Here is an 18,472-nt window from a genome sequence, read left to right as displayed (position 1 = left end):
GCCCAAGCTGAAGCTAGGAGCCAGGAGCTTCTTCCCAATCTCACACAAGGATGCAGGAGCCCAAGTACTTGGCCGTCTTCCACTGCTTTCCCAAGCACATTAGCAGGGAGCTGGATTGGAAGTGGAGCAGCCGGTACTTGAACTGGCACCCAATATGGGATGCCGGCTTAACCCGCTACACCACAGCTCTGGCCTCCAAACTGACTTTTGTAACAGCCTTCTCACAGGGACTCGAGGACTGCCTTCTGAGAGCACGCCCTCAATGACTCAAGGACTGCCCGTGAGGCCCTACCTCCACCGCCCAAAGAACCCACCCCTAGCAATAGCATCATCCTGGAGACCAAGTCTTCAAGATGTGGGCCTTTGGATTAAAAACAAAGCAGCCCAGGGCTGGGGGGTGGTGGGTGGCGTGGCACTGTGGTGTAGCTAGTTGAGCCACATCCCATAGGGGCACTGGTTTGAGCACTTTCGATCCAGCTTACTGCCAAGTGTGCCTGGGAAAGCAGTGGAGGATGGCCTAAGTGGTTGGACCATTGTACCCACGCGGGAGGCATGGAAGAAGCTCCTGGCTCCTGGCTTCGGTGTGGCACAGTCCTGGTTGGCAGTGCAGCCATAAGGGGAATGAAGCAGCAGATGGAAGATCTCTCTCCTCTCTGTCTCTCCCTCTCTTGCTGTTAACTCCTCCTTCCCTCCCTCTCTCCCTCCTTCTCCCTCTCCCCCTCCCTCCCTCCCTCCCTTCCTCTCTCTCTCTCTTTCTTTCTTTCTTTCCCTCCCTCCCTCCCTCCCTCCTTCCCTCCTTCCCTCCTTCCCTCCTTCCTTCCCTCCTTCCCTTCTTTCACTTTTCCCTTTTCCCTTTCTGCATTTATTTGAAGATCAGAGTTACACAGAGAGAAAGGCACAAAGAGAGCGAGACATGTGTCTTCCATCCGCTGGTTCACACCTCAGTTGGCCAAAATGACCAGAGCTGCGCCGATCCAAAGCCAGGAGCTTCCTCTGGGCCTCCCATGCGGGTGCAAGGGCCCAAGGACTTGGGCCATTCTCTACCGTTTTCCCAGGCCATAGCAGAGAGCTGGATCAGAAGTGGAGTAGCCAGGCCTTGAACTGGTGCCCATATGGGATGCCAGCACTGCAGGTGGTGGCTTTAACCACTATACCACAGCGTCGACCCCAACTCTTACTTTCAAATAAATAAATTAATAATAATAATAAATTGATGTGGGCCTTTGGGCAGTGTTCGACGTTGAAACCCAAGCAGATGCCTTTAGAAAAAAAATTCATTTATTTATTGTAAAGGCAGAGTTAGAACGAGAGTGACAGAGATCTTCCATGTGCTGGTTCATTCCCCAAATGGCTGCAATGGCCAGGGCTGGGCCAGACAGAAGCCAGGAGCTTCTTCCAGGTCTCCCACCATGGGTGCAAGGGCCCAACCACTTGGGCCATCCCCTGCTGCTTTCGCAGGCACAGTAGCAGGGAGCACTGGTCAGAAGTGCAGCAGCCAGGACTTGAATTGGCACCCATAAGCGATGTTGGCACCACAGACAGCAGCTTTACCCACTATGCCACAGGGCTGGTCCCTCTTTTTTTTTTTTTTTAGTAGTTTATTTTATTTGAAAGGCAGCATGTGAGAGAGAGAGAGAAAGAGAAGGATCTTCCATCTGCTGGTATACTCTTCAAATGGTTGCAACAGTTGGGGCTGGTGCAGTCAAGCGCTAATGCCAAGGGGCTCAAGTGCTTAAGCTTTCTGTGGCTGTTTTCCTAGGTACATTACAAAAAGACAAAAAATTAATCTGATTGATGAATCAAATATTCAAAAAGGATGTTGCTTCATTGCTTTGGACATTATTCCTTATTATTATTATGTTTGCCTTTGGGATGCATCCTCCCACTCCTTACTTCCCAAGTGACTGCAATGGCCGGAGCTGGGCCTGTCCGAAGCCAGGAGCCAGGAACGTCTTCTGGGTCTGCCATGCAGGTTTAGGGACCCAATGACTTGGACCATCTTCCACTGCTTTCCCAGGCCATGGCAGAGAGCTGGATCGGAAGTGGAGCAGCTGGGACTCGAACAGGCACCCATATGGGATGCCGACACTTCAGGTGGTGACTTTACCTGCTACACCACAGTGCAAGCCCCCAAGTTTGTCATTTATTAATATAGCAGTGTTTACCACATACCACACTACAGTATAACATACACTATTATCTAGAATCTATAGTAGAATATTATTTTAAAACTCACATACTGTAAATGTTTCTTAGTAGTTCTATAAAGAACTAAACCCAGTTTTAGAAATAGTAATTTTTTTTTTTAAGATTTATTTATTTACTTGAAAGTCAGAGTTACAGAGAGAGAAGGAGAGAGAAAGAGAGGTCTTCCATCTGCTGGTTCACTCCCCAATTGACCGCAATAGCCGGAACTGTGCCGATCTGAAACCGGGAGCTAGGAGCTTCTTCTGAATCTCCTGCATGGGTGCAGGGGCTCAAGGACTTGGGCCATCCTCTACTGCTTTCCCAGGCCATAGCAGAGAGCTCGATGGGAAGTGGAGCAGCCAGGACTTGAACCGGCGCCCATATGGGATGCTGGCACTACAGGTGGCGGCTTTACCCGCTACACCACAGTGCTGGCCCCCAGAAATATTAAAATTAATACCTTATTAAACTTTAATATAGGATTATAATAGTAAGTAAAAAGAACATAGTAAATCTAAATCTAGTGACTGGAAACATTAAAAGACAAGTTACAGAATGAGAAAAGCCGCTGTAGAACAAACTCGGGTATATAATTTGTGTTAAAAATGTAAGCAGAGCCAAGGATTTATTTGTATGTAAATGAATAGGAACCATCCTGAAAGATAATCCACCCAGCTGATGGACTGCCGTCTCTGGGGGGGGCGGTGTGCTCTGGTAAGACTCTAGCTTTATTTTTATGTTTTATTTTCTCCCCATGAAAATCTGAATCATGTTTTACTTGGGGACTTTAAAGGCAGCTCTTGTTTCATTTGGTAGATAACATTTCAGCATTATTTAAAATATTCTTTCAAAATGTGGGCTCACTGCCTGTTGACCAGCCTTACATTGCTCGTCTCCTGTCGGCATCTGTAAAAACAGAAATGACGGTGAATAGTGCCTGCCTGGTGGAATTACTGCAAGACGGAATGGCAGTGGTGTGTAAGGAGCATAGAAGCCCTTCGTCAAGGCCTGCCAGTACTGTGAGGTGTTACTGCTGTAGCGTTAGTCAAGAACATCCCTTGACCAGTGAAGTAGGAAGTCTAACCTGACCAGAGTCCCATGCGTATGTAACTGATGTGGCCATGTGTTTACAGTGAGCTTCAAAGATGTATTGGGCTGCTGGGCAGTTGATTAGGCTTTCTGGTTAACTAAGGTCTGACTCTTACACAGCTTTGTAAGAGCACTGATTATTTGACTTACATACCTTCCCAAAATTACTGATTATTATGTAGCAAGATCTTTGTTCAAGCAAAATAATCAACACCATAAATTTGAAATTCTCAAGAGGCCAGAGGTTTACTGTATGTATTTCTTTTTAAAAAATGTTTATTTCCAAGTGTCCACAACAGCTGAAATTGGACCAGGCCCCAAAGCCAAGAGCCATGAATTCAGCGTGGGTCGTTTGTGTAGGTGTTAGGTGATCAGCCTTGAGCCCTTGCCTGCTGCCTCCTAGGTGTGCATTATCAGGAAGCTATGTTAAGGAGAGAATCAGCAGTGAAACTCAGGCATTCTGATACGGATGTTGCCCCAGGTGGCATTTTAATCACTAGGCCTAATGCCTGCCCCTCTACATTGCTAAAAATTTAGAATCCAGAAAGTGCTTTTGAGAATTTGAGAAGTCAGATTCATACTTCTCAACATGCTTCCCTCATGCTGCTAATACCAGAGCCTCTGAACCCTGATTAATAAAGGCGCCAACTCACTTTAGTGACTCCTTTTACCCTTCCATAATCTTGATTTAGCCAAACCAGACCCAGCTCTGGTTGATTTTATTTTGTAAGAAACACGTCAGGCTCCACTTTGTGGATGATCCTATGCGAAATTGGTCATCCTTCATTCTGCTAAACTCTCAGAGTATATATTGCCTTTACTGGCATCCGACAAATATTGAGTGCTATTTATTGAGTACTTAGCATGTATCAGCGTGTTTTATGTTCACTATCTCCATCTTTTCATAGGTTTGGAAATACTGATTTACCCCATATTGCCTTATAGACTATGAACCCAACTGGGTTTTCAGATGTCCTAATAAACACATTGTCTTAAACATCTTTGTAAAAGTTATCTGAAGTAAGCACTTGGTTCGTTTTGTTGGTTAGTTTTATTTAAGGCCTTCCAGAAAATGTTTTTAAACATTGCCTTTAATTCTTTGGAGAAGGGTGAAGGATAAGGAGAGAACTAGCATGAGCACACCCTAGAGAGTACTGTCAGGAGGAGACTCACGAGACTGTAGGTGTACGTCCTGCCAGCTGTAGGTTAACTTGTTCATGGAGCGTGTGCTTATACAGGACACTCAGCACGACACAGTGCGTCACACTGTAAAGGCTTGTTCCAGGCGTGTATGTCCCAGTAGTCAAAGCGCAAATGCAAGACAGTGGCTTCAGAACTGGTGTTCATCAGAGTGACCTGAGCTTTTCTGATTCAGCAGGCTTGGAATGAAGTCGAGAATGTGCATTTCTACCCAGTTCCCAGGTAATGCTGTTGTTGCTGGCCTGGAACTCGCCCTTTGGAAATCAGTACCTTAGAAGTATTTAAATAAAACTAATTCCAAATGGGTATCACTGTGTGAGACAGACAAACCGTGAGAACTACCTTGACATTCACATTTAGAAGTCCTTGTGGTCTGAGCTTAAAGATAGACTATGCTGCATACGTTTTGTGTCAGATGTATTGTGGTATATTTTTTTTTTTGTCTGAATCTAGTACTTGAGCCATCTCAGATTCTGCTTTTCATACAGTTGTGTCTCATTTTATATGGGAGTGTGTTGTGATGAGGACTTTTTTTTTTCCTGCTGTTAACCTGTCTGATGTATGAGAATCGTTCTACATTCTACATTATATTGACATTCCTACATTTACTGTGTAATCGCTTTGCTTATATTCTTTATTGTGTTTAAATTTTTTAAATTCTTTTTTTTAACTTTTTAAAATTTATATAAAGGGAACACATTTCGTGTATTTCATATATACAGTTTTAAGAACATAATGTTATTTCCTACTCTCCCTCTCTCACTCACACCCGTCCTCCTCTTTTCTTACTTGTCTTTTAATTTTTACAATGACGTACTTTCAGTTTACTTTATAATCACAAGCTTACTCGCCACTAAATAAAGAACTCAGCAAGTAATAAGTAGAAAAACCACTCAGTTCCAGTTTAAATCTTATGTATCAGCTCAGTTATGCTTTGTGAAGCATCATTAAAAATATGTGTATCTTTGTTGATAGAATTCATAAACCATAAACATTTACTATTTGATATATATTTAATATAAAAGTTTTCTATTATATGTTTGGAACCATCACCACAACACAATTTTAGGATGTTTTCATCACCCCCAAAAGAAACCATGTATCCATTAGCAGTCATTCCCTTTCCTCTTTGCTGACTCCTGTCTCCAGCCTGGGCAACTACTAATTTTTTATCACTAAAGACTTGTCCATTCTTCCATTCTGAAGATTTTATTTAAATGGTTTATTTAAATGGTTTTCATTTAGCATTATGTTTTCAAGGTTCATCCACGTTGTAACATATGTCAGTTTTTTTTGTTTTTTTTTTTTTTTTTTTGGTGGCTAGGTTGTATTTCATTATATAGATTTACCATATCATTTTTTTTTTTTTTTGGACAGGCAGAGTGGACAGTGAGAGAGAGAGAGAGAGAGAAAGGTCTTCCTTTGCCATTGGTTCATCCCCCAATGGCTGCTGCCGATCCGAAGGCAGGAGCCAGGTGCTTCTCCTGGTCTCCCATGGGGTGCAGGGCCCAAGCACTTGGGCCATCCTCCACTGCCTTCCCGGGCCACAGCAGAGAGCTGGCCTGGAAGAGGGGCAACCAGGACAGAATCTGGCACCCCGACCAGGACTAGTACCTGGCGTGCCGGCGCCGCAGGCAGAGGATTAGCCTAGTGAGCCACGGCGCTGGCCTACCATACCATTTTGTTTATTAGTTTATGAACATTTAGATTGTTTCAGATTTTTTTTTTTTTTTTTTGCTACTAATGCTGTGAACATTTGTGTAAAAGTTTTTGTGTAGACATATTTTTTTATTTTTCTTGGGTATATTACTTGGAATAGAATTTCTGGGTCATATGGTAGCTCTTTATTTAATATTTGAGAAACCATTTTCCAAAGTAGTTCTATTATTTTACATTCTCACAAGTATGGTACCTACTTTCACCACATTGTCACTAAAACTTGTCCTATAAATTATAGCCATCTGAAAATAAATAAATAAATAAATTGTAGCCATCCTAGTAGATGTGAAATGGTTTCTTATTGTGGTTTTGATGTGCATTTCCCTAATGACTAATGATGATGAACATGTTTTCATGTGCCTGTTAGCCTCTTTGTAGAAATCTGTGTCCATTTTTAAATTGGCTTATATTCTTTTATTGTTCAGTTTTAAGAGTTCTTTATATATTCTAGGAATGTTTCTTGTCAGATATATCAGCAGATTTTTTCCCCTATTCTATGGGCTGTCTTTTTGCTTTCTTGATAGTACTGTTTGCAGTATAAGAAGTTTTATATTTTGATAATATCTGTCGTGTGTGTGTGTGTGTGTGTATGTGTTCTAAGAAACCATTGCCTACTTAAAGGTCTTGAAGATTGATTCCTATATTTTCTTCAAAGAGTTTTATAATTCTACATTTTACATTTAGTTCTATGGTCCATTTTGAATTTATGCTTATGTATGGTGTGAGGTAGGAGTCCAGCTTCACTCTTTTGTATGTGGGCACACCATCATTTTTTCTTTTCCTATAAGTAGGCACTCTGGCAGAAATTAACTGTAAGGGATATAGATGCAGTTCTTTTTCTTTGATCTTGGCTTGTTGAACATTCGTACTAGTATTTTAGAAAATTTATTTCCAGAAGTGATTTTTTATGTGAAACATTTTTTCTTCTTAGCTTTGTAAAAAGAGTAGTATTTACGAAGTTAGGTATAGTTATTTAAAACATAAGCTGTAATAGCAGTAATGAGCTAAAATAGCTGCAAGCAGAAAAATTTGTTATTGAAAATTTCAGGCATTTGATGGTAGCTCTTTTTTTAATACTTAGTTTTGTATTGTTTACTAATTTAAAAATCACTAAGATTTGAATAATTTCTGGAAAAATAGACACTTTCATTTTCATTATTATACACAACAAGAAGGACTGAAAATAAATGTCCAAGTAATAGCAAAACTCACTGAGTGGCAAGATTTAAAGTAAGTGTGATGTTCACTTGTGTGAAGAGAGACTGTAGTATGTTATGTCACTGCGGTCTTGTTAAGACTTTGAGTAATGTTTCTGAAAATATTGACAGTTGTTCACTTTGTGACTCGTAAATGGATGTTGTGTCCACGTCTTTTCTTTTTGGCGACTGTCGCTGCTTGATTTTGTTTTCTTGGGGAGCAGAGAGCACAAATACATCTTAGAAAGTCGTCATTGGCTTATCACTGTCTTCCTGTTTTATGTGCATGTTACTAAACAGAGTCCCCACACTGCTGTGTCTTAAACAAGCGCATCTTCCTAGGCTTGTGCTGGTGGCATAATTCCCTTTTGTAGTGTGTGCATCCGGTGAACATGTTTTAAATATCAGGCTGATCACTTTGTCCTTTAGGAGTCTCTGTCTGAAGTGGAAGAAAAATACAAGAAAGCCATGGTTTCCAATGCACAGTTAGACAACGAGAAGAACAATTTGATCTACCAAGTAGACACCCTGAAGGATGTTATTGAAGAACAGGAGGAGCAGATGGCAGAATTTTACAGAGAAAATGAAGAAAAATCAAAGGTAATTTGCTCGTCTTTTATCACAGCATTTCTTAGGTTTGAAGATAACAGCTTACCATTTAAAGATCAGTGAAGTCTATGAAACATTGCAGCGTACTTGGGAATGACATTTCAGACAAAACTGAGGTTTCTGAAAATTGAATATAGCTCAGGTTTTATCTGTGTGTAATTTGGGACACTTGCAGTGGATTAATTACTGTTTCCTGTTATAAGTGACTGGAACCTCCACAAAGATCCAAAGGCTCAGTGAGATGGATCATTTTTTCCATGAAAAAAATTTTTTAAAGATTTATTTATTTATTTGAAAGGCAAAGTTACAGAGAAGCGAGGCAGGGAGAGAGAGAGGACTTCCATCTGATGGTTCACTCCCCAAATGGCTGCAACGGCCAGAGCTGAGTTGATCCGAAGCCAAGTTCTGAGAGCTTCCTCCAGGTCTCCCTTGTGGGTGCAGGGGTCCAAAACACTTGGGCCATCTTCTGCTACTTTCCCAGGGCACAGCAGAGAGCTGGATTGGAGAAGAGCAGCCGGGACTGAAACTGGCACCCACATGGGATGCTGGCACAGGAGGCGGCAGGTTTACCTGCTATGCCACAGCACTGGTTCCTCTGTGAACTTCTAAATGGTTCAAGAGAACCAATCAGTTATTCACAACTAGCAGAGTAGAGACAAACCTGTGTTTTTTTCAGAAGTTTGTGAGCGGTATGGTGAAAGTGTACCATCAGGAAATAAAAGCCACTTGTTCAGGGTCTAGATTTGTTCTTTGACAACTGTGGAAAACAAATGGGGTTTTCTTTAAAGCTTATTGGATTGGGACTATTTTAAAAATTTAGATGTTAGCCTAAGCATAGCACAAATGGATAATGTTGTTAGAAATGAATTATTATACTGCCAATTTGAAATTCAGAGAATAATTTAGGAAATGTGTATTGATGAATTGTTAAAAACAATGTGATTTTGCACATAACAAAGGGAGAGGAGCCATTTATGTAACCTCTCAAAGACCAGCATTATTACTGTAGACTTTATAGGGATTTCTTTCCTTGAGGAATGAAAATAGCCTTTCCAGACTGTTCTGGTCAGATTCAGAAAGGTGCAGGGAAGTTGGGGGAGGTAGGGATGAACATGCAGAGCACAGAGGATTTTTAGGGTGGTGGTACTGTTGTATGCTGTACTGTGTTGGAGGATACGTGTTTGAACTCATAGAAGGTACATCACTAAGCGTGAAGTATGCACATGGGATAATGACATATCAGTGAATGTTCATTGAAACAAATACGCCTTTCTGTTGTGGGACATGTATGCATGGGGCAGGGCTATATGGGAACTTCTATACTTTGCACTTAGTTTTGCTATGAGCTGAAAATTGCTCTAAAAATTGTCTCTGTTAAAAATGAATTGTCATAGGAGAAACTTTGTCTAGTGGTGAAAAAGAGGCTTCTGGGTGTTTTCCTGTTGGACTGACCATGGCCATTGGAAGAATGTGATTTGGTAGCAGTAGGTTCCAATGGCTTCCTCTTGCTTTTTGTATCTCATTGATAAAGTTTGGAGATTCTGCCATCATTCTCTACTTAGGATCCTGTGGGTTCTTCTTTTGCTTTCCCATAGATTTTTCTTTTCTTTCTTTCTTATTTATTTGAAAGTCAGAGTTACACATAGAGACAAGGAGAGACAGAGAGAGAGGTGTCTCCCATCCACTGGTTCACTCCCCAGTTGGCCACAACGGCTGGAGCTGCGCCGATCCAAAGCTAGGAGCTTCTTCCGGGTCTCCCATGCAGGTGCAGGGGCCCAAGGATTTGGGCCATCATCTACTGCTTTCCCAGGCCATAACAGAGAGCTGGATCGGCAGTGGAGCAGCCGGGACTGGAACTAGTGCCCATATGGAATGCCGGCACTGCAGGCGGGAGCTTTACCCGCTATGCCACAGTGCTGGCCCCAAGTTATCTTTCTTTTTTCTTTTTTTCTTTTTTTTTATTTTATTTTGGACAGGCAGAGTGGACAGTGAGAGAGAGACAGAGAGAAAGGTCTTCCTTTTGCCGTTGGTTCACCCTCCAATGGCTGCCGCTGCGGCCGGCGCACCGTGCTGATCCGATGGCAGGAGCCAGGTGTTTCTCCTGGTCTCCCATGGGGTGCAGGGCCCAAGCACTTGGGCCATCCTCCACTGCACTCCCTAGCCACAGCAGAGAGCTGGCCTGGAAGAGGGGCAACCGGGACAGGATCGGTGCCCCAACCGGGACTAGAACCCGGTGTGCCGGCGCCGCAAGGCGGAGGATTAGCCTAGTGAGCTGCGGCGCCGGCCCAAGTTATCTTTCTATCTTCTCTAAAGTCCTTGAGCATTTTTAAAATGAAAAAAATAAAAAACCTCACATGATAAACCATTTGACCAACTAATTAATTCTCTTCACTCATTTTCTAAGATAGATATCTTGGGTTTTTCAAACTTGAAATATTTGTAAGTACTTTCTTTAATAGCCTGGACGTACTCCAGGGAAGGCCGTGATGGTTCTCTCGCTCACATGCCTTTACTCTGAGCTCTTCCTCCAAACAGGTGCTGCCTCATGCAGCAGAATGGGCATGTTCAGAGACACTCAGAGGTCGAGAACTCCAGATGGTGAGAGGAGAAAAAGTAGACAGAGAGATAGAATGAATCCCTGTTCTACCATTCATCTGCCCCCAGCCACTGAACAACCTGTGGCCAGTTTTTTCTGGCTGCTTCCATACTTGAAACAAGTTCTAAGCGTCCCATGTTTTTTCTGGTTTTTTTTTTTCCTCTGTTTTAAAAGATCAATTTATTTATTTATTCAAAAGGCAGAGAGAGGGCGGTCTTCATCCACTGATCCATCCGTGGTCTTATGTTTACTCCCCCAAAACCCACAACAGCCAGAGCTGGGCTAAGATGCAGCCAGGATGCAGGAACTCCATTCAGGTCTCTCATGTGGGTAGTAGGAACTCGAGTACGTGGGCCATCATCCACTGCTTTCCCAAAAGTGTTAGTGCAGAATTGGATCGGAAGTGGAATAGCTGGGACTTGAGCTGACATTCTTGAGTTGGGATGCCTGTGTGGTGAGTGGTGGCTTAACTCACTGGGTCACAACACCCACCACTAGCATCTCATGTTTTAATGTGAATTTTGACATGTCTGTCTTTTAAAAAATACAGTCTAAAGACTATTTCACTCTTGAAAATTATGATATTTTTCTCATATTATGTATCCAGTCATTGTTAAAATTTTGGTAGCTTTGAAATGATTTTTCTTTACTACATTTAATCAGGATCCAGGTAAGTTCTGCATCTTGGAATTACTTGATCAATCTATCAGGTTTCCTTTAATGTATACATTCTTTTAAATCTGTTTTCCCCTGTGTAATGTATGTGTTGAAGAAACTGGGTTGCTTGTCTATGCTGTTTTCATCCCAGGAGTGTCTTTACTGTGTTCCCTTCCCCCACTGTTTTTCTGTAGATAGGTAGCTAGTTGGGGAATAGAACCTTCATTATCTAACTGAAGCCCATTTAACTCGGCTTTTTTTGGCAGGCCTGCTTAGTAAAGGGTGCCAGGTATCTTACTTCCAGAAACCCTGGTGTGTCGCTGGATCCCTAGAATGCATTTTCTGATTTCATCATTACTAGTTATTTTTATTCATTCTTATTTTAAGACAGCTTTATTGAGGCATAATTCACAGACCACATAGTTCATTCATTTGAATTGAGTGGTTTTAGTATATTCATACATGTGTGCAAGCCATCACAGCAGTCACTTTTGGAAGGTTCTCATTAGCTCAGACAGCAGGCACGTGCCCTGTAGTCATCACACCCGCATCTCCTGCCCCAGCTCCTAAGCAGTGTCTGCATCAGGTTTCCTTACTCTGGACTTGCAAGTGCATGTGGTGCTCAGTCTCTTCTGACAGACTGGTTTCGCTCAGCCTGTCTGTGTTGTAGCGTTTATCAGTGTTTCAGTCCTTTTAGTGACCTGTTAATACTCGGTTGCATAGGTGTGGCATTTTGTTTACCATCTGTGCCCCGAGGAACATTTGTGTTATCCCCACTTTTGGCTGCTGTAGGTGTGCAGAGTTTTTGTGTGGACGTAGCTTTCCATTTCTCGAAGTATGGGCTGGCTGAGTAGTACGGTAGCTCCGTGTTGAACAATTTGAGGAATGCCAGTTTTCTCCAGAGCAGCTACACCAGCACAGGCTCTGATTTCTCCCCATCCTCACCAGTGCTCACTATTGTCTGATCTTTTAGTCTAGCCACCCTAGTGGATATGATGTCTCCCGATGACTGATGATTTTGAGCATATTTTCATGGGCCTTACTATCTCTCTATTTGTAGATATTCCTTGCCAAAATGATTTTTCAGATCCTTTGACCATTTTAAAATTGATTTTTTTTATTGCTGAGTTATAAACTTTTTTTGTGTATTTTAGGTACAAATCTATCAGATATATGATTAATAAATATTTTATCCCATTCTATGAGTTGTCCTTTTAGTTTCCTCTGATTTATTAAGCCCATCTTTAAGAAGAAACATCCTCATTTTGTTTACATAGCTGAAATCATGGCTTGATTCTTTGCCCTTATTTATGGATTTTTCCAAAATGAGCAATTGATGATCTTGTATTCTATGATAGTGACCAATTACTTGTTCGTTCGTTCGTTCGTTCATTCTTTCTTTCTTTCTTTTTTTTTTTTTTTTTAGAATTTATTTCTATATCTGAAAGCAGAGTTACAGAGAGAGAGGGAGGGAGAGAGAGCTCTTCCATCTGCTGGTTCACTCCCCAAATGGCTGCAGTGGCCAGGGCTGGGTCAGGCCAAAGCCAAGAGCCAGGAGCTTCTTCCTGGTCTCCAACGTAGGTGCAGGAACCCAAGGACTTGGACCATCTTCCATTGCTTTACAAGGCACATTAGCAGGGAGCTGGATCGGAAGTGGTGGGATTCTAACTAGCGCCCATATGGGATGCTGGTGTCGCAGGCAGCAGCTTTACCTGCTATTCCACTGTGCTGGTCCTGTTTTCTGAGACAGAGAGAGAGACCCGGAGAACTTTCCGTTTCCTGGTTCACTCCCCAAATGCCCTCATCAGCTGGAGTTGGGCCAAAGTCAGAAGCCAAGAATTCAATGTAGATCTCCCACATGGATAGCAGGGACCAAGTACTTGTACTGTCACCTGCTACCTCCTAGGGTGTACATTAGCAGGAAACTGGAATCAGAAGCAGAGCTGGGGCTTGAACCCAGTGCTTCAGAGCGGGATGTGGGCATCTCAGACGGTGTCTGAACTTAGAACAAAGTGCTGGCCCATATGTGTTTTCATCAATTCATGTCTGCTATTTTTAGTCATTGAAACTTTTATTCCTTTTCATGTTCAAATTGTCCCAGTTCTGGCTAATGTGAGACTCTTCAGGTTGATGAGACTAATTTTTTTTTTTTTTTGACAGCTTCTTTGCTTTTTGGCAGAAGAAGGGTCCCAGTCTCATTTGGTACATTTTCTTTCTTTCTTTTTTTTTTTTTTTACAGGCAGAGTGGATAGTGAGAGAGAGAGACAGAGAGAAAGGTCTTCCTTTTTGCCATTTGTTCACCCTCCAATGGCCGCTGCGGCCGGCGCATTGCGCTGATCCGATGGCAGGAGCCAGGTGCTTCTCCTGGTCTCCCATGCGGGTGCAGGACCCAAGCACTTGGGCCATCCTCCACTGCCTTCCCGGGCCATAGCAGAGAGCTGGCCTGGAAGAGGGGCAACCGGGATAGAATCCGGCGCCCCAACCGGGACTAGAACCCCGTGTGCCGGCGCCGCAAGGTGGACCAAGCTGGTCACTGTTTCTAGGCCTTTGCAGTGGTTATATCTGGGAAATGGGTATGTGGAATTTTTTGTTTTGTTTTGTTTTAAATGACAAAATATGAGTTCCTATAGATATCTTCGGTTCATGTTAGGACTCCAGGATTTTACTTAACCACTTAAGGTCTTCTGTCTGCCTTTCTTTTTCCCTTCATGTGACCATTCCTAGTTCTCAGAATCACTGAATGATAGTAATTATGTTATATTCTGTTTTCAGTGCTTTATTCTATGTTGCCCAAAACAGCAACACCAACATTAACACCAACAGTTACTGAAAATAGTTAACTGTTTGTTTTGCTTGGCTGTTACTTTTGCCACTGGACTATGTATAGCTAGAGCATTTTTTTTTTTTTAAATTTATTTGAGAGGTAGAGTTACAGTCAGAGAGGGAAAGACAGAAAGGTCTTCCATCCGCTGGTTCACTCCCCACATGGCCACAATAGCTGAAGCTGGACCTATCTGAAGCCATGAGTCAGGGGCTTCTTCTGGATCTCCCATGTGGGTTCAGGAACCCAAGCACTTGCACCATCTTTTACTGCTTTCCCAGGCCATAAGCAGAGAGCTGGATCTGAAAAGGAGAAACTGGAACTTGAATTGGTACCATATGGGATACTGACACCACAGGCAGAGGCTTAGCCTACTACACCATAGCACTGGCCCCTAAACTGTTGGTTTTCAAAGTTACTTGAAATAGTTTTTCTCTGTGTGCTTATGCTACTAACCAGATATATAGTTAGAATCACTGCATCTTATGTTCAATATTTAGGAATCTCTGTGGAATTTTGAAAATTTTTATTTTTGGCTGTGATGAAACCACATAACATAAAATTTCCCATCTTGACTATTTTAAAGGGCACAGTTCAGCAGTGTTAAGTGTGTTCACATTGTCTGCTTATCAGATCACTGGAATATTTTCATCTTGCACAACTAAAGGTATAACCCTATTAAGCCGTCTCCTGTTTCTGCTCTCCCCAATCTGCTTCCTGTCCGTGTGGGTTGAATTACCCAGGCCCCTTAGAGTCATCTGTCTATCTATGACGGGCTTCTTCTTCTTTTTTTTTTGACAGGCAGAGTGGACAGTGAGAGAGAGACAGAGAGAAAGGTCTTCCTTTTGCCATTGGTTCACCCTCCAATGGCTGCCGTGGTAGCGCGCTGCGGCCGGTGCACCGCGCTGATCCAATGGCAGGAGCCAGGTGCTTCTCCTGGTCTCCCATGGGGTGCAGGGCCCAAGGACTTGGGCCATCCTCCACTGCACTCCCTGGCCACAGCAGAGAGCTGGCCTGGAAGAGGGGCAACCGGGACAGGATCGGTGCCCCGACCGGGACTAGAACCCGGTGTGCCGGCGCCACAGGCGGAGGATTAGCCTAGTGAGCCGCGGCGCCGGCCTATGACGGGCTTCTGTCAAGGCTCGTCCGTGCTGTGCACCAGCGTCTCTTCCTTTTTAGGACCTGAGTAATATTCCACCGCGTGTGTCCTACATTGCATCCATTCATCTGCTGATGGATACTTGGGTTGTTTCCACTAGGAGCTGCTTTTTGAATTTTAATTTTGTTTTATAATATTCTATAATAGTTTTGTAGATTTTAAGTCAAAACAGAGAAAAATGTTCAAAGCTGTTAATTTTATGTCTCTCTTTATCCCTGTTTCCACCAGTGGATTTTTTAATTTGATGGTTTGTCTTCCATTTTTTAAATCCAAGAGGATGTATATATAAGTGCATATTTATAATATGACAGAGAAACAAGCCCTTCAAAGTACAGATACAGGGAGGGGCACTGGGCACAGTGTTTAAGGTGCTGCTTGGGCTATTGTATCCCATATCAAACTGCCTGGCTGCCAGCTTCTTGCTAATGTACATCTTGGGAAGCAACAGGTAATGGCTCACAGAGTGGGCTCCCTGGAAGCAAGCGGGAGTCCTGGATTAAATTCTAGCTCTGACCTCAGCCTGGCCTGTCCCCAGCTGTTGCAACGATTTGGGTAGTGAACTAGTAAATGAAAGATCTTTTCTGTCTGTCTCTCTCTGCCTTTCAAAATAAATAAAAAAATAAAACAAGTAGAAATATCTATTCAAACATAAGTGTATGAATTTGTGTCCTTTATAGAAAGTGGTCGTATAGCATAAGTGTTTTCTGCATTTTGATTTCATCACCTTGCCCTTGCAAAGTAGAGGAATCTTCTTCCTCCTTTTCCATTCCTGTGTAGTTGATCCTCGATGTGGAAGTATGGATTGAGTATCTCCAGTCTGGAAATCCAGTGTCTGAAAAGCTCTGTGATCTGAAATGTTTCTGGTCCCAAGCAGTGTGGATAAAGGAAATCCAACCTCTATGACACTCTCTTCTACCGCTATGTGTTAATGGACGATGAAATTGCTTGCAGTGGTTTACTGCTAAAATTAATCCTGCGGGGAGTTTTTTTATTTTTGTCAAGGATGACAAAGTGTCATGAAAGTGGATTTGCTGGGCTGGAAGGTTTACAGTGTTCTGCAAGATGCTACCACGTTCTGCTTTGTAAGCGCTGCACTGTTTTGCATTCCCACCAAAAGTACTTCCCTGTAGTACTTTCCCAAAAATGTTGTCAAGTGTTTGTATCTTTACTAGTGTTTTGATGGGAAATACTGTTTTAGTGTGTATTTCTCTGGATTTGAGCATTTTACGTTCTGAGCTGTTTCCATTTCTTTTCTTGTGAGCTATCCATTTCTTTAGCCAGTTTCTCTTTATAAAGCTTGGGTTTTTTCTTCTTATTTTAGAGGTGTGTCTATGGAGAGATGGGAACTTTTGTCTCTGATAACTTATTTTCTTTTTTGCAGTTTCTCATTTGTCTTTTTGCTTTGATTGTGTTATCTTTTGCCATTCAAAAGTTTAAATTTTTCTGTCGTCTATTACCACTTTCCCTTATTGCTCATGGATTTTTCAATCATTTTTTAGTAAAGTTTCCCTAACTCTGGTTACTCCTCTTTTTTTTCTTTAAAGTACCTCTGTAGTTTGTTCTCCATTCCCTTGCTTTTTTTTTTTTTTTCTTGTATTCCCTATATGAGTTAAAAATTGCACAGTTTCTGCAGCTTTCCATCGACTACACATTCTGAGTTATGTGAGTCAGCTGCTGGGTTCATTGCTGGAGGTGATATTTAGCTTTTCTGTCGTATTGTGTGTGTTCAAATTTGTGGTATGCCATGACCTCTGCAGACTGTCATTTGTTTACTAACAGGAATTAGAACGGCAGAAACACATGTGTAGCGTATTACAGCATAAGATGGATGAACTTAAAGAAGGCCTCCGGCAAAGAGATGAACTGATCGAGGTACGTACGTGACCGTGGAAATAATTCTGAGGAAAGTGCATTGAACAGGATGAGGCGTCGCTGTTGGAAAGGGAAACATAAAATGCCACAGAGTTGGTTTCTTCACATTTGGCTGAATTAAAAAATTTTGTAAACATTAAACATAGAAGCAGGCTTAAACAGTTAATTCTGTGAACGGTGTGTACGTTTTACCCATGAATAGCAGAGTTTTTTTTAAGTGTTTTTCTTTTTTTTTCCCCTAAGCGCATTCTAAGCTATTTTAGGAAACGGGCAAAAGGAAAAATTACAGAAAGCAGCACTATCCTTTGGAACATAGTGAATACCATCTTTGGGGACATGATTCTACGCAAATAATTAGTTCAATTTTCACTCAGATAAATTTTTCAGGTAGCTTAATAAAAGTGAAATTGTCAAAGCACCTCAGGCCTTCTAAACCAGAAAGTACAGGCTGGTGTTTTGTGGAGCTTCGCTTGTGCCTTTGCAGGACTCTGGGTGCCCCATTGTCGCACCTTTGCAGGGGGAGGGAGATGGCACCAAACACTGGGGAACGCATGTGTCGTCCTTGTGGGCCTGCTGCCTCGCATGCAGTTCTGTTCTTTCAATGTTCTTCCTCTTAAGGTGGTGTTTTTTTTTGTTTGTTTGTTTGTTTTTTTTGTTTTTTTTTTTTTATAAACATGAAAGTCGTTTTTCTATCTAGGTATGGTTGTCAAGGCCATCTGCCATTCTGTCAGGGTGGACTGTGTGCCAGTGAAGTCAGGAAGGTCCAGGGGAGGAGGGGCTTGCCCACACTGCTGGCTGCTGTGACCCCAGCCTCCCTTTTTTCTCTCTCCTCCTCTTTCTTATTAAATCTCTTCCCCATAAATTACTTTGAAAGCCCTTTTATAGAAAAGAAGAAATGATTGTTTTTTAATTTGTGGATTGGTGTTATCTTCATACTTTTCAAAAAAAACTGAACATAACCAGAATTTGTGGATTTGAAATGTAAAACACAGATTGCACATTTTCCTAATTTTCCATACATGATAAGAAGGATATTATCCAAATCCTGCAGCCTGCTGATATTTGAAAATAATCTGAAATCTTTTCCCTTTTTGCCTTGTCTCTTCTTGTGTCAGAATATCAACTGGTTTTTTTTTTTTTTTTTACGATTTCTTTATTTATTTGAAAGTCAGAGTTACACAGAGAGAGAGAGGGAGAGAGAGGGAGGGAAGGAGGGAGGGAGAGAGAGAGAGAAAGAGAGAGAAAGAGAGAGAGAGAGAGAGAGAGAGAAAGGGAGAGTGAGAGGTCTTCCGTCTGCTGGTTTACTCCCCAATTGGCTGAAGTGGCCAGAGCTCAGCTGATTTGAAGCCAGGAGCCAGGAGCTTCTT

At 42.2% G+C, this 18,472-nt stretch overlaps 1 protein-coding gene across 14 annotated transcripts in view; it reads left to right on the top strand.

The window, feature by feature from the left end:
• The window catches only part of LRRFIP2 (LRR binding FLII interacting protein 2), a 143,281-nt gene that overhangs the window by 104,490 nt on the left and 20,319 nt on the right, over nucleotides 1-18,472 (top strand). For all 14 annotated transcript variants that reach the window (XM_062216024.1, XM_062216013.1, XM_062215997.1 and 11 more), the window contains 2 exons: nucleotides 7,821-7,991; nucleotides 17,013-17,105. In XM_062216024.1, the coding sequence (XP_062072008.1) occupies nucleotides 7,821-7,991; nucleotides 17,013-17,105 (264 nt within the window). The remainder of the gene's footprint in view (nucleotides 1-7,820; nucleotides 7,992-17,012; nucleotides 17,106-18,472) is intronic.

The sequence above is a fragment of the Lepus europaeus genome, chromosome 2 (genome assembly GCF_033115175.1).
Source record: "Lepus europaeus isolate LE1 chromosome 2, mLepTim1.pri, whole genome shotgun sequence".
Classification (NCBI taxonomy): Eukaryota; Metazoa; Chordata; class Mammalia; order Lagomorpha; family Leporidae; genus Lepus; species Lepus europaeus.
This window is presented reverse-complemented; position numbering and strand designations above follow the sequence as displayed.